This window comes from Prosopis cineraria, unplaced genomic scaffold, assembly GCF_029017545.1.
Source record: "Prosopis cineraria cultivar Desert tree isolate PC_DT_omini unplaced genomic scaffold, ASM2901754v1 PC3, whole genome shotgun sequence".
NCBI lineage: Eukaryota > Viridiplantae > Streptophyta > Magnoliopsida > Fabales > Fabaceae > Prosopis > Prosopis cineraria.
Window position 1 is genome coordinate 39,688,533 of NW_026555334.1, and position 20,172 is coordinate 39,708,704.

Sequence of the window (20,172 nt, forward strand, 5' to 3'; positions counted from 1 at the left end):
TCTGTTATGGAACGAAATGGAATAGGATAGCAACGAGAAATCATGATACAACAAACTACTTGAAGCGCTCAAAATTCAAAAGAAAGAAGAAATAAAATAAACCAATCTATAACTGTCACTCTTTTAAATTTTTCAGGGGAAATAAATAACCTTGTAATGCAGCTTAACCAAAAAAAAAAAAAAATCATGAATACCTTTACTGGGGATGATATATACAGGGCAGAAATTTTAAAAGTTAAAATATTAAAAACATAATTTCATGCCTAGAATTTAGTAAATAACAAAAGACGCAGGGCAAAGAAAAGGAGATACAAGATTCAAAAGTGAGGGAGCCTTATCAATCCGGCTCGGTTTATAAACATCATAGTTAAAATTCAACATTACGTGGTGTGCGGATATGCATTATGGATAATGGTCATCAGCAGTAATAAAGAGATCACCTGGAGATTAACCAGTTACACTTGACCAATCCAATCCCAGAAACTGTAGACACCCCCCCACCCACAAATTCGATGACTCGATATTGTGGCTTTCTTCTAAATTTCTTTATCCTGTGAACGCCCAGGATGTTTCTCTAGTTAACTGCACTGCCTGTATCTGCGAAAGAGAATGCTATCACTGAGGCAAGCTCTTTCCGCAAAATAATGACGATCCTGCATCAAAGCTCGTTCCTTTATTTCATGCCAATGTTCTTAACCAACCAAGCAATCGTAGATGCATGGCATCCAGCACAGCTGATTTCTTCTCCAGCCCTGTCAAACCAAAAGAGGTAGAATAATGTAAGCTATTTTTGACTCATCCACCACTCACAGTACCATTTCAGCTATGAAACTTAGCAAAGATTCAAACTCAAGTATAAGCTTCGACTAATATTCAGACAGACATTATCGAAAGGTTTCAAGCTTCAAAGGAAAGCTGGAGCTGACCGATATCTGCAGCCACTCGGTGAGCGCACATAACTCCTGAAAAAGCAACTGCAATAACACCTTGTCCAGGGAAGCAGCTATCACCAACACAGTAAAGACCATCCATGCCCTGCACATTTTAACATTGTACGCTGGGATTTGATCAGTACGCTCTACAAGCATAAATTCTAAAAATGAAACTGTTCATTAATTTGAAGTGAACCTACGGTGGTATTGAATGGCATTCCCAATAAACCTTTTGGAATGCTGCGTGGCATCGGTCCATAGGTTCCCTTGTCACGAGCCAAGAATCTCCGGTGTGTCTTTGGTGTCCCCACCTACAGTGGCTTTAAATTTCAGAACCAAACATATAATCATAAATGGTCAAAGCCAAAAACCACAGGAAATTTTAAAACAATAAAATTAAAAACAAAATTGTCCAGCCACATGAATTTAATTGATTTCTGGTTTGCTTCAAAGAATAGCAGCAACATTGTTAAGAGATATGAGGCCATAGCTCGCACCTCCATAAAATCAATGGACGATCTGAGACCTGGGAACAATTTATTCTCTAGTCTGCTTATGATTCGATCCGCTACAATCTGCTTCTTTGCCTCATATTCTGCTCTTGAAATTCCCTGGAATAGAGACACTAAATTTCTTGATATTTTAACTTTACGCTAATGTTAATTAGCACAAGGAAAAAAATAGAAATATGAGGGTAGGAAAAATCAAATATTTTTTTACAAAAATCATATAAGATACAAGTTTCCAGTTTTAATCTGCCAGAATTCAGTACTGCCTACCTCCCAGTCCTCTATGGAAGATGTTGTGAATATATGAAGAATATGCCTGCCCTTGGGAGCCAATGACGAGTCAAGAACAGTAGGTATACTTAAGAATATACTTCCATATGGCTCCTCCAATCTGGTCCAGTCGCCCTACAGAAGTGCCAGATGGCAACAGCAGAACACATAAAGTGATTATTCCCATTTCAAAGCTACTAAGAGTATTAAGCAATTAAGTTGATGCCATTTCAAATTACCTCAAGCACAAAATGGTGGCAATCTGTATCTGGTGGCAGAACCTCAGCCTTAACTCCCATGTGAATTGAAAGAAACGAAGGAGCTTTGACATAAGCTTTCTGAAAGTTCTGTTCTTCTTTTGGAATGGCTTCACCCTTCAATAACTTTCCTAGAATTAACCAAACATGTAACTAATCTAAACGAACCAAACATCACAACAGACAACACAAGATACAGCAAGATGATAATTAAATATTAACAGACAATGTCTTGTCAAAATTTGAATTAAGCCTACCAAAGGTATCCCATCTAGTAGCATTTGATATTATGGTTTTGGCAAAGAGCTCCTTGCCATTTGAAAGCTTCACACCTGCCTGCAAGAAGAAGAGCATAATTTTTAAGAAAAAAGCACGTCTTTTCTGAATTTATCTGTGTTGGCTCTTTATTTTTTTTCTCACTTACTGCTTTTCCCTGCTCCACTATAATGTCAGTAACGTTTGACTTGTAATGTATCTCACTACCCTGTTTAACTAGACCTTCTGCTAGTGATTTTGCAATCCCACCAACACCCCCAACAGGGTAGTTAATTCCACCAAAATGCCTGTCACAGAGAACCTGAAGGCCAAAAAATTACAAGCAATGGAAGATGAAAGAGTGGACAATCACTGAGCATCAAAGGGGGAGGAAAACAATGAAATTTAACCCTATTACTTGACAGTAATGTTTGAATTCATCCACACTTCCAGTGGTGCCAAAAGGACAAGAAGCCATAAATTCTTATCCAAATTCTAGTCAATTCCACATCTCACTTTCTAGTCAACAATGAAGAAATATGACACCAAGACAGGCATTCCATGCAAATGCAGACAGCTATTTCAACAGTTTACCATGCTAGCATTGATCATTGGTGTCTGCAATGCATTGACTGTGCTCACAATGAAACACTGCAAACAGAATTTGCATGTATGATATATTTATCAATCATGTACCAGTGAAATAAATCAATTGAACTTTCAACTGGATCAAGTTGTATCACCTCTGCATCTATGAAAGACAACAATTGTGGATCCTGAATGTACTTTCGAGCAATGTCTCCAGTATTTTGGGGCAAATAATACGCTGCTTACTAATAACATCATCAGAAAGGTTGATCGCCACACCAACAGAGTATATTAACAGGATGTGGGGAGTGAGGAAATAATAGAACCGTATCAATAATGCACTCAAAAGACATTTCATGGTTTTAGTTAATAAAAGATTGTCTACCAACACAATGGTTACATGGACAAAATCGACCAAGCATAATCAAGGGCAATAACCCTTTATTTTTTACAGACCAAACTTCCCGTGAAGTGTAAACTCAAAAGTAAAGGTTCATGAGGATACTCTTAAGTGGTCCATTAACTGCACACTAGTCAAATATTCAAATGCCATCTTGGATACTTGGAGATGTGCACTACATACAAAATTTTCTTCATTCAAGAATATTATATTATAAATAAGCCAGCACTGCATACAAATTCTCTTGTCAATCAAGGATACCCATATTCTGGCAGTTCAAAACTAAAATGCATGAGGTAACTCCACAGGTATCATCAACACAATTCTTGCCTTGCACCATCACATATTAAGTCAAAGTTAACTGAGTTAACTAGTTATCACCTCCTTCTTGAGTAATTTACACAGAAAAATGTAAATAACATCTAGTTTAGTAATATATCTGTTTTTTTTTTCCTACTTACCCTTGTTTTCCCACAATGAATCCTTTAATTCATGCATTAATCTCACAGCTAAAAGAAACCTATATTCTTCTATAAATGCTTCCAAGTTCCAAGCAATCAATATGTCATAGCAAACAAAAACCAAGCAAGTCTAAAAACAAAATCATTAGTCTTGCTACAGTTAAAAGAGTTACCTAGAGTCAGGCATTCACGGGGCTTTTGAAAAAATTGTCCAAAAAGGTAGAGTGGCTCCTCGAGCGACTTCAGTTCCAGTGAATTAAGGGAATTGAAAATCTAGCCACCATACATATAACATCCTAAGTTATCAAGTACAAGTAAAGGCAGAAATGCCTCAAGGGAGTTGCAGTCACTTTGACAAAGACAAACCTTCCAGCATTCACTGTAGAACTTGATGATACCCTCCTTTTCATGGGGAAAGTAACTGACGAGCTCTTCAATGAATTTATCAAATTCTCTGTGCACTCGAACGGAAAGGTTATTGGGTAGGTGGAAATGGACAGTCGTTGGATCTGGTATCACCTGCATCCGACAACCAACTGCTGCCAATGCTTGTGTTATTAAATTGAGATTACCCTGCCCATATTTGAGAAGCATGGCTGTGATTATCCTTGGAAGAATACCAATTAAAGGAGGAAGGGAATTTGCAAATCACCCACCCACAATACTTAAATGTTAAAGCCCCGGGCAATTCTTGGTTCAGATATTAATAGAAATATCAGCAGACTGAAGTTATTTTGAGCTTGATAATCACAACACCATGCTTTCCTGAAGCACCCCATGAATGCCCCAAATAGGAAATATCTTTTCACATAAACGTGCATGATTTTTTTTGTGATGTGGCGTATTATGTTAGGTTCCCCAAAAGAACAGACTAGAATCATGGGTCTTGTTCAACGTCACTTGTTAATCATGGAAATAGTGATACGGATACAAAGAAGAGTTTATTAATCTGCGAAAAGAGTAAACTAATTATTCATGAATAGGATTTTATTTCTAGTGCATAGCAAACTGCCAGCCACAAAGAAGCAGCAAGTCCCTCTCATTAGGAACGAATTCACATTTCTCCTATGCAACGTTCAGCCATTCAGAAACAAATTTGTAGTGTTAAAGTCAGCAGACTGAAAGTGGACAACAAATAGACTGACCTTATCACTGAAACCAAACATGACAGAAGAGCCAACATCAAAAGTATACCCATCCCTCTGGTAAAAACCGGAGCTTCCTCCAGGAATCACGTATTTCTCCAAAACCAAAACTTTCGCACCCTTCACTGCCAGCTGGGTCGCTGCAACTAACCCTCCAATCCCAGACCCTATCACAATCGCGTCGAACTCTCTATTACTATCCATCCGTCCCCCGGCTCCTTCAACCTCCGTGGCTCGTTCGTAATTTGGCGCCAATTTCGAGGACACCCTCCATCCTACTTTTCTGGGGTTGGCCCGCAATTCTCCATGGCGAGAAGCTTCTATAGAATCACCCGCCAAAAATAATCGGGCCTTGCTTTTCAAAAAAAACGGAAGCTTATTGTGAGAATTGAAGTTCCGAGATTGAATCATAGGATGATAATTAAAAATCTGGAAAGTGTAGGTTGGACACTTGAAAGAAAACCCAAGCTCGGGAACGGAGATGAAAGGAGAATTGAGCATGGCGATTGGGACAGTTTCAGGGAAAATAGAATTGGAAGTGGAACTGTTTTCTGCTTATGTAGTGGAGAAAGCATAGTGGGTTGCTAGCGGTGCTTACTGGTGTGGATTCCACTCCCCGATAAAAATGATTCCTTCTTTAGAGAAGACAAAAAATCCCTTCCCTAACTCGCTCGAAGACGAGAAATTACTGGGTAAAAATGATGTGCGCTCGCTCTATTTTTTAAAATCGAAAAGGTCGTGGACTCGTGGCAATTTCGGGAGCCACTCAACTTTATAAGCTTGCAGGTTTAGTCAAATTTAAATTAGAGTATTCAGAGTTTTACTATTTAGGTTAAATTCCTGTTTTAATGTTGATGCTGTCTTTGTCTGAAATCAATTTTCAATATTTGAACTCGATTGGTTATCAATTAAACGAAGTGAATATTTATACTTTTAAACTAGGTAGTAGAATCAAATGGTGATCAATTAGTTGGATATACAATTGCAACCCAGCAATAAAGAGAGGTAAGCAGGAGAAAACCAAGCCACGCCAAACGCATTGAAACAAAATATTTGATGAAGGAACGGGCCATAAAGTATTTGATGAAGTACACCTTCATGTTGCTCAAAGAAAGAAGCACGTTTAATTAATTAATTAATTTTAGTTATAAGATTAGAAAGTGGTGGATGGGGTTTGACTCGCCATGTGTGAAGTGTGAATGACGAGCAAAGACACGTGTGAATGATATATGATTTGAAAGCCTTAAGATTTGAAGAACAGTCTTATCTCGATTTAAGAATCAAACTCTAAAGAAGCCAGCCCTTGAGCTAGCGTAGAAAGAAGATAAGAGGAGAGCAAGATCAAATGGGAATCGGAATTAGGATCACATAACGAGCTGTTGTTCCTTTTCACGTCATGCGCCTGCATCATGTTCCTAGATCTCATGCTTCGCCTTGTCTTTTACTTCACTTCTTGATCATTAATACAGTCAAATTGTCGCAACAACAGATCGTTTCCTCTTGCTCTTGCATTTTAATTTTTTCCAAATGTTTCGTTCCTGAGAAGCGTACAAAACATCCTCAGAGATTATTTGTTCAATTTGCATATTTACGTATTGACAAGGCATCGTTGGTTTCTCGAATACTAGCTTTGCATATAATTCATCAAATATTTTGACTTTTGATCATAGAATAAGTTGTGTCTCTGATTTAAATGTCATGTTATCATTTTGAGTTTACATCTCTCCACATATCTTATTTCAATCATATAATAAGATGTGCTGTCCTTTTTCATTCTTATATGCAGGATAAACACTTCATTTAGTTGTAGGTTCTGCGCCAAAAATTATCTCACATAGGTTATAACACTTTGATATGTTGATGAATGGGATATTAATTATGACCGAAAATAGAAAATCAATCAAATTAAGTAAGATTTTCCCCCCTATTTTTTGTGATCCGGAAACACTATCCATTGATTAAATTTTTCTAGCTGGAAAAAAAATGCTATCCATTTTTAAATAAAGTGTTATGGATAAGAATTCTGGGGATGAAAAGTGACATTACAAAGAGGGTAAAAAAGAAAAGACAGACAAATAAATGAGAGCCCTCAGTAAATAAGGTTGTTACCTTTTTTTAAATTTTCATGGTTTAAACAAGTGATCAAAATCAAAAGCGAGTCAAGGACGTCCGTTTTTAAGCTTTATCCATTTTAGTTAAGTGCTTGCCTATGCTCTACCAAATAATGATTTCTGGTCTCTTGCCAATTCCATCGCTTTCCATCAATGCAAGGGATATATAAAGTGAGTATGTATCTGATTGGATTAGAAGCAGACGAAACCTAAGTTTAAATATTGTATTGTGGGTGGAGAAGAAAGAGAGATCGAGAGGGAGAGAATGAAGGATGGATGAGTCTGTGGGATTTGGATTCATGGCTGTATGTGCTGTGTCAGGAAGCATGGTGTTGTTGGTTCATCATGTTCACAAGCACCTGTTCTCTAATTTCATGAAGAAGATTGAGTTCGAAATGGGTGGTGTCTTGCGCCCTCGACCCCAACACAATCCCACTGGTATGTACCACCACGTTTTCTTATCTCATATAATAATGTAAGAACTTGATCAAATTAGATTCAAGATGATTGAGAGTTTGGTACGGGGTTTTGTTTTGACAAGTTTCGGAGCAGAAGCATGAAAAGAAGTTGCGATTCTGCGAAGATGCATCACCGAAGAACAAGAATGATCGTAAAAAGGTGACGAGGGCGGTGATGGAGAAGGAGAGAAAGGTTTTGGTGAGTGAGGATGTTCATCAGAAATGGAGGGGTGGACCCAGACTGGAGGACATCATGCCTCCTAACAGGGCAGTTCTCTATAAGGGCATTATGAAATACAGGACTCGCATGGGCAAGTTTGGTTTTTGAGCTTTTTTCCCCCCTTCTTCATTTCGTTGCCTGACTTCGTGATTGAGTCTTCCTATATGTTCATTTGTGTTTATCGTGTGCATATTTTCTTGGATTTATCGTGTGTATATTTGTCTTTCCCCGTTGTGTTCCTGTATATTGATTTGTTTTTTAATTTTTTTTTTATTTTTAGGGGTGGTTAGGCAGTGAGTGGGTTGCCATGACATTAAATATTTTTTTATGTGTATGTAGATATTTTAATTGTCTCTGGCAGAGAAGGAAAAGTGTGTGTGTGTGTGTGTTGTGTCATCTCAGACTTTTTTGGGCTGAAAAAAAAATATTAAATACAGTCTGACTTATGAAATATTATTATTGAAATGGGAATAAGAATGGGTTACCACTTAAAATCACCAATTCACCATTAATTGAGAATGGAAAAGCAATAACGGTAAAAATTTATTGAAAGAAAACTCTCCATTAACAGAAGGAGATCCTCTTGAGAGAATAGTAGCTGGAATTAAATATTTAGAGTGGAAAAAACACCATTGGTTGAGAATGGACAAAAAAATTATGCCAAGGCACTTGCATTGCATGTTGAACAATGAACTTTAATAAGCGAAACAAGGCATTAGAATGTATATTTCACCAATGAGGTCTCCAACCAAACCACTTTCTTTTCTTTTCCTCCTTAATAACCTTTTCGAGAGATATTGATATTAGGTTATGATTTATGACCGTTTCATTCTCTTATAGTGAGTACTTAGAATTTAAGTGCACGCATATATAGACACGCGCATGCGAAATATAAAGTAATTTTCTTTTATAATTAAAACTATGTTTTTGTAGGTATTAGAAGCCAGCAATAAAGAACGTCTTCGTCAAAATACTAAAGGTATTGGACAGACATCTTCCCATTAAACTAGAACATACACAAGGGTTAAAATTTACATTCATAACCAATTGTTTAAAAGATAAAAGCTTCGATCACTTATGTCAATTTTAATTGATATTAAATCTATTTTTCCTCGACAAACAAAGACATGCCGTGCATGCCTCAGTCATGTAATGGGCCAAATAAGTCAAGGTTTTATGGGCCCAAAGTGGAATCATGGGCTATTTAGGTCATCTACAGAAGGAGGAAGATCATATTCTTTTTCTTTTCTCTCAGAGAAGCGCACCCTCATCTTTCCTGCAAAAAATGGCGTGCCCTCGGACCTCAGCTTTGTTCCGGGGACTTTAACTCAAGTCATGTTTGTTGACTAAAATAAAATATAATGAAATAAATTGTAAAAAATTAAAACAAAAATAAATTAAATTATTATTTTTTTTATAATAAAATTCATTAATATATATTAAAAATATGAGAATCATCACACTCTCTGAAAATCACATGAATCATGATTTTCAACTCCATGAACTAAATTACCCCTCTCTCTTATAAATGTATTCACATATTTCTCTTGATCATTTTATTTTTATATTTATTTTTTTGATCTATTTCATTATAATAAGCAAACGTATGCTCAGCGTTTAAGTATTTTGGGTAATTCTTGCTTTTAGAATTTTGTATGATTATTTTCTCACGAATATTTTTCCATCTTATCATTCCTCCTCTGTCCATGTTTCTTCTTCCTCCCTTGTCGATTGGCGAGAGTCAAATTCTTACAAATTGGTGATTAGAACCCAGATCCTTGTAAGTTGTGAAGGGCTCACCAAACTCCATATACAATAGTTGATGGCGATGGCGGGGTGGAGTGATAATGAGTGAGATCGATGAGACCTGCGTCCTCCATGAAACGTGATATTGTTTTTCATGGTTGAGAAGAAACAAGGCCTAGAGCACGTCAATTTTTCTGGAGAATATTAGAGTGAGCGAGATGCCTTCCATGTTCCGTCTTCTCGTCTTCCTAATCCATTGGGAGTTGTTTATAATTTTTGGTTTTGTAACTGAGGGCATTGAAGAATTTGCTTTTTTTTTTTTTTATTCGCTCAAGATCCCATGATTGGGACTTTATTCGCGTTAAGTGGTTGTATAGGGCTTAGGTGTCATTCTCTCTGTTTTTGAAGCTGATTAGTTATATTGCTTCCTTATTTGATATTTAAATTATTTAATATTTTCAGTAGAGCTAAAAAACAGGCTAGCTAGATCCATATAAGTTCAAACTCTTATTTTAAAGTTTGACCCTTATTCAAATGGTAAAGGACAGGCCACATAAGCCCATTTTATTTAAAAATAATATAATATATAACATTCCAAATTAAATTTTCTAAAAATTCAAAATAAAAAAATACAAATACAAATCTAAAACCTTGACCAAGTTTAAATCTAAAATGAAAATAAAACTCCTCATCAATCAAATTCAGAACCTTGTTCAAAATCAATAATTATAAAACCTTGTGGATCCCTTCTTCTGTGAAACGTCAAATGGAAAAGAATTAAAATTTTCAAAAATACATGTACTTAAACCCTAGTGAAGAATTTGCCAGAAAATGTTAAAATTGTACCACAGTTGAGAAAGTACCTCAAAAATATGATCCTCCTTATGAAGACGAATATCAAATTCTCATCCTTCGTGCAGCATTCACACACGACCTTCAAGAAGTCTGCACTCGTTGGCTTATAATCAAGGAATTAGTCCAGACATCAACGGAACCCATCTTCTCGTACTAGGAACGCCAAGTATGAGAGCAATCAGAGCATACAAAGGCGAGAAGCCGAGAACATGGTCAGGGACGTCGAGAACGAAGATGGAAAGAGAATGAAATCTGAGGAAGAAAGATGCGATGGGCGAGAACGTTGATAAGGCATTATTGGTCATGCTGTACATGCATTTTTGAATAGGAGAATGGTAAAAAAAAAAAAAAAGGAAAAACAAGTTTAAAAGGTCACCTGATCCTGTTCTTTAAAGGCCTATCAGGCCAGGCCCTGAAACTCAATTTTTTTTTTAAATGTCAATTTTTTAAATTTAAACTTTTATAAAAAGCAACTTAAATGGGGAGTCTTCCCGGCTCTAAGCTTATTCCCCACTGTAATTTTTAGCAATTCTACTAAGCAAGCCAGAGAAGCTTTCTTAATGGAATTTTTAAGTCAGATTTTGACATTTTGGCGCAATATGTTTACGCGGTCAAGCAAGGATCCCCCCACCCCCCCGGGCGCTTGTTTTGCTAACGCGGTTGAGTAGGGATTAACTATATATTAAATATCTGGGAAAAATATTAAGTAACTAATAATGCCCTGTGAAGATGTGTTTGGATTTAATAGTCGGCAGCTTCAAATTACATGAAGAATATTGCCATAATTTCCATTGTCAGTAGGAATCCACATTGCCATATCAACGTAACGTTGATGTTGACCAGCTAATCTTAATGCACGAGTTCATGATATTTTTGTTGAATAATTTTTTTAAAAAAATAAATCTATTTCTAAAACAAAATCAAAATCTGAGACATACAACTGGGGATATTAGCAGGTTTTACCCTTTGCATAATAACTGGTGATTGTTATCATACAGCATAGTCTGAATAATAATTCTCTTTTAAGAAGCTGACTTCTGAAAAAACATTTTTAAAATAAATATATCTTTTAAAAAAATTACTGTCTCCCAATTTTCCGATGCCAAGCGAAACCTGAGAGAAATAAACTCTACTCATTGACTCTCTCTCGTTCTCTCATATCCTGTCTCTATTTCGTGATTATATTATGAGAAATAATTAGAAATTATCTGTAATTCTAGCAGAAAAAAATCGGGTCACAAAAGTTGGAATGTGAAAAAATTAAGGAGACATTGAAAAAAAAAATCAATAAACAAATATGTCAAAGCAGAAAAGAAAATTTTATCTGCCGCCTCAAATTTGTTGAGTTTATCAGTTACGTGTTTCAGAGAAATTGCATATAAGACGTACGTTCGAGATCCATCACCATCAACTTCAACATCTATCCTCCCTCTTTTATTTTTTATTCCTCCCTGCACCTAATTTATCCATCACGTGTATTATATCCAGTTACGCACGCTCTCCCAGAATTATTCGAGTCCGACCCATCCACTTTTTTTTTTTTTTTTCAACTGGTTCGGATTCGGATGCACGGGCAATGTGAATACTTTTAGAATTTGAATTTAAATAGTGTGATATTATCATCCTTCTAATATGTACAACCATAATTATTATTCGTTAACTGTTTGTACATGCATCTATATATTTTTGATAATACAATCTTCATAAAAACAAATATTCAAATCATTTGAGCTTAAACCACGCTAACTTTAGTTGTGAGCGGTGCTGGAAAACCCAACGTACGTTTTTATCGTGCCGGGACTGTTTTTGAAAGTGGGCGAACTCGTTATAAAAAAAAAATATTTGTTAGAGATGCACTATAATTTATCTTTAATTAGTGAAAATTTTGCCTCTAAATAAATAGAGAAGAATATAGTGATGTTTCAAAAAAGAACATCGCTGAATAATTAGAGACAAATTTTGCAAGCTATCGCTGATTACAGACGGATTTTTTTGTCTCTAACTAAAAAATACCATCTCTAATATTTGTAAAAAATTTATTGCTATAAAATAGTTTAAAAATTATATAAAATGATAGAGATGAGATAAAATAGCCTCTAAATCTATGTTTAAAAAAAATGACAACTTAATTCCTCATGTCTCTATTGTCATATTAGTGTTACATCACTTGACACCTCATCAACCACGTGTATCTGCATATGCCAACTCACTTGGCCATGTGTGGATCAACTAATATGTTAAGGCTAAAATTTGATCATTTGACTTCTTACCTTTCAAGTTTTAAGTCCTCATTCTCTGTCAGTTTAACTGAAATACACCTGTAGTTATTACACGCAAAGTTAAATATATGTTACTTAACTGTATATACATATATAAAATATTATATTATTAAAAAGCTATAGATATATTTTATTTAATTATTAATATAGTAAAATTACTTATGTGACTATTTATATTATATTTTAATAAAATATTATTTTTTAGGAAAATGAATTTAAAATAAAACAATTTTTTTAATATAAAAATATTATTTTTTAATTAAAAATAATTAAGTACATAATTTATTTAAAAATATGTATCATTTTAGTCTATATTAAATATTTTTTACTTTTATCTTCTCCATATTATTCTCAAAAATTAATATATAAATAATTAAATTGTTATCTTCTCCCGAAATGGTTAAATGTTTCCCATTCTTTTCTTACAAATAAATTTTATTCACAATTTTTTAATTATTTTTAAAATTATTTTAATATAAAATATTTATGACCATATAAATTTTTTTTTTTATTAATGAATACTAATAACTTTTAAAATAGAAAATATTAAATTAAATACTTAATTTTAAATATATTTATATGTATTTTTCTATTTAAACATGATTTTTATCAAATTTATTTAATATGGAACAAATTTAAAATTTAAAATATTATGATATTTTTTGTATATGTATTAATACATAATTGTATTTATCATAAATTAAATATTATTTGATTTACATAATTTTAAATTATACTATATCGTAATAAATAATTTATTTTCTTATATATTTCAAAATTTATTTTTCTTTTTTCCTTTCTATGTTGAATAAGAAAATTATTCATATACATATACATATATATATACATAACTAGCATAAAAATGATAGTTTTCATTAAAATAATTAATTATAGTAGTATAAATATTATCTATAGTCATTTCAAATGTATTTTTATGAATTCTTTTTAATATTCAGTTTCATAAATATTTTAGAATTTTGACTTTATTTTCTCATTTTAATGTGTTATTTTAAAATATTGTTAGTGATTTCTTTCAAGACAATTTTGTTATTTGGTAAAAATTTATTAATAATTAAAAAAGTACTAAAGAAAAAATATGAATAATATGAAAGAGACAAAATATTCAATCAATTATAGTTATAGAATAAATTCATAAATACTAAATAATAATTTAAAAAATGAGAATAGTTAAATTTAGAGAAAGAGGGAAAGAAGAAAAGAAAGATTTAAATGATGTGCAACATATTTTTAGACACTTTATAAATTATGAAAATAAATATTTTTGAACACAAATATCAAATTTTTGTTGTTTTCATTGAATGGAAAACTCACCAAACAATGGTAAAATTTTTTCTACATTTTTTAAAATTAATTTATATTTTAATATATTTCAAACATGTATTGAAATAATTGATAATCTAAAAATTAAAAATATAATTCCATCTCTAAATCTGTATCTACTTTGAATTACAAACACATTAAGAAATAAAAATAATTTTATCTCTAATATATTTATTTCAGTCATCTCTAATTCTGTTCTAAACTAAGAAAAATAAAATTATAAAATTTTAAAGAAATATAGAAATGGAATTAGAGATGGCTAAATTTTTGTCTCTAAATTCATAAAAAAATATGTTTCAAATGTAATTTATAAATTTAAAAAATATAAAAATAATATTAGAGATGGGTTTAGAGATGGTTAATTTAGAGATGAAATTTATTCATCTCTAAACTTATTTCTAACATTTTAATTATTTAAAAATTAAATTTTTGATTAATAATGATAAAAGTCAAAACGGATTTTGAGAGACTTTTTTTTAGAGATGTATATAAGTTGTCTTTAACTATGTCTCTATATTTTAAAATATTTTTTAAAATTTAATTTATTTTTATTTTGGTCTCTATTAATTAGGCCGTCTCTTTGTCTCTATTTTAACATCTTTTTGTAGTGTCTCCTTCTTTTAAAGTTTTCTTGACTTTTTTTAAAGGCACGTGGCTTACTTGAATTGTGCGATAAAACAATGATTTTTTTTTTTGTTTTGCGGGAGGGTGTTCTGGTTTAAAATAATAGTTGTGATTGTCTTTGCTCCAAACACCGCATGTCACAGATATTTCGGCCTATTAGACATGCATGCATGGTTTAGTTCCCTCCACGAATGTCACGAGAGCTCCTCAATACTTTCTTTGCTAAAAAAAATATAAAATATTTTTAATTAAATTTTATTTCTTAACAAAATAATTGCCTACTTTTAATCTAATTATATATTTTTATATTTATTTTTATCAAATACCGTACAATAAATAGAAAATCATTCATTAAAAGAGATACTTTTAAAAAAAGATAATGATTACATTTTAAAAAACTAAAAATATCTTACATTTTTTAATGAAAAGAGTACATGAGTAATTTCAGCAGCGTTTTATACCTGGAGCATTTTGTTAAACCACATCCAGTTCTCATTTTCATTTAACATATATATATACATGCATGTATGTATGTCACCAGCAAAAAAAAAAAATTAGTATTGGTTATTGGTTAATGCAACAACGATCCTTTAATGAAAAGGGATATATATATATATATATATCCAGATCATTTAAAGACGTGAATAATTATACTACTGTAAAATTCAACTAATTGTTGCTACTTAAAAAGATAAAATGCATACTGATGACATGGGCGTGGAGTTTGCGTGCGTTGATTTTGAAGTGTATATCGAGTAGCCAAATTAATGTAGTTAAAACCATTAATGTGGAGTCCATATATACAACAAAATAGTGGGAATAAAATAAGGAAGCCTAAACTGGACCCAGACGACGTGCAGGTGATATGAGTAAAGAGGTGCGGATGTTGGATCATAATTTTCACACTCGCACATACCTGACAGAGACATTGCATTCACTAACATTCAAGACACTCATAATGATCAATATCTTCAATTTAGAATCAACTTCTTAACCTAACAAAATAATAGATCTATAATGAAATGGTGCTCTCCAAAAAAAGATTGGGCTAAATTTGGTACAAACGACTCTATTAACAATCAGGGTGCAGCTTCTTGCGGAGGTCTCATCTGAAATGATCAAAGCAACTAGATCAAAGACTTTACTGAATATATCAGTTACCAACCAAGTATGGCAGTTGAATTTATGGACATCTTAGAAGGCCTCAACATTTGTTGGCAATGAAGTTTAGCAAAATTAATATCTACTTTAACTTTACAGAGACACTCACACTAATATGCAAAGAGTTTTTTATTAATTATTTTCTTGCTGCAACCATCAATAATATTAGAGAATTTATTATAAGAGATTGGATAGCCACCTCTGATTATATCTTTAGAGAAGTTAATAAATATATCAATTACATAGCTCATTTAACATCTATCGACATTTTAAATGTTTAAATTTTTAATAATTCACCCTCTAATTATATGAATGTTCTATATATTGATGAGATTTAGATTGTATATTTGCACGGTTAACTCCATGGCCTTCTACGAAAAAATAATAATAATAACAAGGCCTTATTAAAGAGTTCAACACGCAGGTATGACGCCATTTAAGAATTGAATAATAAAGATAGATACGGCGATATCTTCCGACAAAGTCTAACCATGCGCTTGCCCTTCACTGAGTGGCGTCCATTTGACCGAGTCATTCCCGACGGCTTGAGCGCTTTTAAGTCAGCGGAAGAACGTACTCCTTCATTTTAAATTATAAAATATTATAAAATATTTTTAAATAAAATTTTATATATTAATAAATTTCATTAAATATACTTAATAATTTTATCTTTTCAAAATAAAAATATAAACTTTTTAAAATATCTATCATTTAACAACTTTGAATCTACATTTAATTAATATTAAATAGAGAGAGATAAAATGTAATATTAGAATAAGTCTATCTAATGAAACATTAGTTTTCTCAAAGTGTCTAATATTTTGAGACGACAAATTACTTTTAAAAGTATTTTATAATTTGAGACGGAGAGAGTATATTTCTTCTTTTTTTTTTCATACAGATGTTCTTTTATTGAAGATAATCTTATTCAAGATATAATCATATATTAATCATATGTTTGGCTCACAAAAAACATAGGAAAAAGAGAAAGTGGAGACAGCCCTTTGTTTGGTTGAGCAAGAAAAATGAGAAAAAAAATATTAATTTCATATGAATAATAATAATCTTGTTATTTGTAAAAAAAGATTTATATATAATAAATTTAATATTTTAACATATTATTTTTATAACTGTTATTATATCTTATTGATTGAATAAAAATATAATTGTAAATTGTTTTATCCGATGCTAACAAAAAAAAAAATTATCTCGTCCAACAAAAAAAAATCAGGATGAAAGTGGAGGGAAGCAACCAACAAGAAATGAAAAGATTAATGTGTAAATTTAAAATTTGAGTTTTTTCTCCAAAATCTCTCCATATTTGGAGAAAAAAATTAGACGTAAAAACATGTGAAAATTATTTCCTCCCAGTTTTCTTTCCTTTTTATTTTTTTCTCCTTAGCCAAGGAAGAAAAATCATTTTCTCCCTACTTTTGTCTTTTACCAAGCACAGCATGAGTATGAACACTTTTTTTAATGGAAATTTGAACTCTGATACATCACATTTTAAAAAACTAGCCCCATCTACAAGGCTTAAATTTCATTGATGTGAGAGCATACAGTTCTACGCTTTCAAGTTTAAGGTGAGAGTTGGTATGAGTCGGCCCCATGGGGCACGGGGGAGTTAGTTTCGTGAGTTATTTGTTAAACATGTGTGCTGGTTTTATCAAATTAAAATACACTCTTTAATCTTTTATATTGGAAGTTACCCCTATTAATATACGCAATGAATGAAAATAGTATTAAAAGATAAATGTAAAAGACAAAAAGTAGATTAAAGAATTAAAAGCAAGTCTTTCAATTAGCCCCTGCACTTGGAATTAACAACAGTAGTAGAACCAAGACGTTTTCTCTTAGCCGTTTCTTAATTCAAAATTGCAGCAGGGGATCATACAATATACTGCTTTAATTTCAAATTTTCTGCAGGAAATAAGGCATATCTAAGTTCTTATAAATAGTTATTAATTTCTTATAAGTCATGGTTAATTAATTATGATTTACTATTTCTTATACATACATACATACATACATATATATATATTAAGACTGATCATGTTTTAAATATAAAATGTAAAATTTCATGCAAGAAATGACAAAAATATCTGCACATGAATTGCTCTGGCTATGAAATAATAAGAATTAACTAATCGTCACCCAATATTAGTGGCTCCGTTGGCCCTTCTATCTATTACTCAATAAAAGTGATTACAAATAAGGGGGGAATCGCATTCAAGAATCACAATCTAAATAATTTTTAAAAATCAATCAAGTGATTTAAAAGGCCAAAGGGCAATCACATGCAAAATTGTTAAAAGGGTGAGTTAACTCGCTTGACTCACCGAGTTAGCGTTATCACACTATAAAATCTAGTCAACTCATTGAAAAACTTGGAACATGATCGCACTCGCATTATCTTTCATGGCAATCCGTAACTCAATTGTGGTTGACTCGAGTTGCTGGGCCGAGCTCATGATGTAACCTTACATTAATTTTCTACCATTCCTGCAATGGAGTGATTTGACCATTTTCAGAATAGCACCGCGTCTAATTCAAATTTTTATTTTCTTATACGATTTTAGTGTCACTTTTGACTAGTTTTTTTTTATATATTTTACTTTTTTTAAAATTATTTTAATTTATTTTTTTATTTTCTAAGATCTCCCACTTCATATACCAGCTGGATAAATAATTTTACAGAGGGAAAAGAAATCAATATTAGCTTAAAAAATATTATTTATTACTATCAATACTTTACCTTATTTTTATTTCTTAAAAACATTAATTTTAATTTCAAAATTGGTATTGATCACTTTATTTAATATAATATATAAGTTTTAAAATAAAAATATTTCATTAATAATTTATAAATAAAGATAAATTCTTATGATTTTATGTTACGAGTCTATGTTAGGAGTATATCTTTTGTTCACGAGTTTATTGAAACTCAGGAATTTAAAAACTTTGATCATATGGAGTTGGAAGCTAATTATAATACTGATTACTAATAATTTTATAAGAATATTTTCTAAACCATGGGGGCAAGGGGCAGGTGAGGGGTGAAATCAAGCAAGAAACGAGTGTGCTGGCAAATAGGAAAAGACTATAAAGAAGCAATGTGCCAATTCAACGGCAGACGCGAAGAAGCCCGAGAGAGTCTCTCGCGTTCGAGTCTGGTCCTGGCAGGCACGGGAAAGCCAAAAACGTAGCAGACTATATTGGGGAAGTGCCTCTTCCGCATCTTCAAATCCCTCTCTCACCTCTCGTCTTCTTCCCATTCTCTCTTTCGTTTCCCAACCCATCGTCTCCTTCTCCCAACGTGGAGGCCAAGACTCCTGCTCTCTGATTTTTCTTCCCTCAGGGCGCGCTTCTTGGTCTTCCCTGCCTCCCCTGTTTTCTTCTCGCTATTCCCTTCGAGAATCCCCGCCATGTCCAGGAACGTCCGTCTACGCCAGGCTGCCTCCACCCGCCAGCAACCCCTCCTCAAGAGCAGTAGAAGCTTCGTCGGCGAGGTCGTCGGGGAAACCACGGCCGAATGCGCCGTCATATGCTGTTGTTTCCCCTGCGCCGTTGCTAATTTGCTCGTGCTCGCCATCTATAAGGTCCCCGCCGGCCTGTGCCGCCGTGCCCTTCGGAGAAATCGCAAGAGGATGCTGCCGCCGAAAAGCCGTCGTTGCTCGTGCGGCTGCGACGATACCGAGAACCAGATTCACCCGAACTGCATCCTGGACATGTCTGATCTGCACATGTCGCCGGAGATGGATAAAGAGTTGCAGCAGCTGGAGAAGGAGATGTGGGAACGGTTTTACGGTACTGGGTTCTGGAGAAGTCCGTCCCAGAGAGAATCATCCGACACGATCACGAGCACCAAACCCAGATTCCCGAATTCTACCAAGTGGGAAATCTCCAAGGTTCCCTACGTTTAAAGCTACATCCACGACCCTAAGAAATATACTGTGAAATTTTCTTTAGTTTCTAAGAGGTGGTTGCGGTCAAACAGGGGAAGAAATCAGGATTTGATGTTCTTTTGTTTTGGTGCTGATATTGAATTGAGGGCATGAATGATGAATGAAGTAAGCGAGGTTAAACTGAATCCCTGTCTTTTATTGAGATGCAGGTGTTCGTCCAACTTGTTGATGAGTGCGATGCCATTGAATTTCGATTTGTATGTTAAGTACAATTTCCCCCTTGAATTTGTGAGACCACTGGGAGACACCGACTCCATCGTGGGACACTGCGGTGGCAAAATTTTGTTTTCTTGTGTGGAAAGGTAATTTTTTTCCAAACAGTAATGGGCTGTGGTGGGTAGACTATTGTTATGTTTGTGGAGAATTGACAATCCAATGGAAATATGGAAGCAGTGATGAAGTTGTTGTTTTTTTTTTTTTTTCTGTTGGGGAATGTTTCCTGACACTGTAACCCTGTTATATTAGTGTCCAATTCTCGCTATAAAGATAAAGCTAGATGACATCAGATAGGTTTAAGTTCACTCCCTGCATGAATTTGTAATCGTTTTCGATATAATGAATCTGGATACTCATGCAACGAAAGTCAATCAGAAAA

The 20,172-nt window shown here is 33.3% G+C and overlaps 3 protein-coding genes across 8 annotated transcripts; 2 read left to right on the forward strand and 1 right to left on the reverse strand.

Moving 5' to 3' along the window:
- Nucleotides 1-243: 243 nt before the first annotated feature.
- LOC129306266 (prolycopene isomerase, chloroplastic) lies at nucleotides 244-5,541 on the reverse strand. Of its 6 annotated transcripts, none has more exons than XM_054946752.1 (13): nucleotides 4,818-5,530; nucleotides 4,039-4,245; nucleotides 3,846-3,945; nucleotides 2,967-3,049; nucleotides 2,818-2,874; nucleotides 2,393-2,545; nucleotides 2,226-2,304; nucleotides 1,951-2,099; nucleotides 1,712-1,846; nucleotides 1,430-1,543; nucleotides 1,133-1,243; nucleotides 884-1,035; nucleotides 244-752 (listed from the first exon to the last, which is right to left on the reverse strand). In XM_054946752.1, the coding sequence occupies exons 1-12, from the start codon at nucleotides 5,316-5,318 to the stop codon at nucleotides 898-900; spliced, it is 1,827 nt and encodes a 608-aa protein (XP_054802727.1). In that variant the 5' UTR covers nucleotides 5,319-5,530; the 3' UTR covers nucleotides 244-752; nucleotides 884-897. The 6 variants fall into 6 exon arrangements, 5 of the variants coding, with proteins under 5 accessions (XP_054802727.1, XP_054802726.1, XP_054802730.1 ...); XM_054946751.1 differs by having other exon boundaries at nucleotides 927-1,035; nucleotides 4,818-5,526; XM_054946755.1 differs by having other exon boundaries at nucleotides 927-1,035; nucleotides 4,814-4,870.
- A 1,580-nt stretch (nucleotides 5,542-7,121) lies between these two features.
- Nucleotides 7,122-7,977, forward strand: LOC129304871 (uncharacterized). The gene is made up of 2 exons (XM_054944699.1): nucleotides 7,122-7,366; nucleotides 7,470-7,977. Exons 1-2 carry the CDS (start codon nucleotides 7,201-7,203, stop codon nucleotides 7,712-7,714), a joined length of 411 nt encoding a protein of 136 aa, XP_054800674.1. The 5' UTR covers nucleotides 7,122-7,200; the 3' UTR covers nucleotides 7,715-7,977.
- Nucleotides 7,978-18,732: 10,755 nt separating this feature from the next.
- On the forward strand, nucleotides 18,733-20,172 carry LOC129306863 (uncharacterized). Its single transcript, XM_054947634.1, has 2 exons — nucleotides 18,733-19,520; nucleotides 19,727-20,172. The coding sequence occupies exons 1-2, from the start codon at nucleotides 19,038-19,040 to the stop codon at nucleotides 19,781-19,783; spliced, it is 540 nt and encodes a 179-aa protein (XP_054803609.1). The 5' UTR covers nucleotides 18,733-19,037; the 3' UTR covers nucleotides 19,784-20,172.

Excerpts from the sequence above, each read along its gene's own strand:
- LOC129306266 (XM_054946751.1), bottom strand. The coding sequence starts at position 5,318 with ATGCTCAATTCTCCTTTCATCTCCGTTCCCGAGCTTGGGTTTTCTTTC. Across the intron at positions 1,847-1,950 it reads GCCACCATTTTGTGCTTGAG|GGCGACTGGACCAGATTGGA; the intron begins GTAATTTGAAAT and ends GCACTTCTGTAG. Across the intron at positions 753-926 it reads CCGAGTGGCTGCAGATATCG|GGCTGGAGAAGAAATCAGCT; the intron begins GTCAGCTCCAGC and ends TTGGTTTGACAG.
- LOC129304871 (XM_054944699.1), top strand. The coding sequence starts at position 7,201 with ATGGATGAGTCTGTGGGATTTGGATTCATGGCTGTATGTGCTGTGTCA. Across the intron at positions 7,367-7,469 it reads ACCCCAACACAATCCCACTG|TTTCGGAGCAGAAGCATGAA; the intron begins GTATGTACCACC and ends TGTTTTGACAAG.
- LOC129306863 (XM_054947634.1), top strand. The coding sequence starts at position 19,038 with ATGTCCAGGAACGTCCGTCTACGCCAGGCTGCCTCCACCCGCCAGCAA. Across the intron at positions 19,521-19,726 it reads CCAAGTGGGAAATCTCCAAG|GTGTTCGTCCAACTTGTTGA; the intron begins GTTCCCTACGTT and ends ATTGAGATGCAG.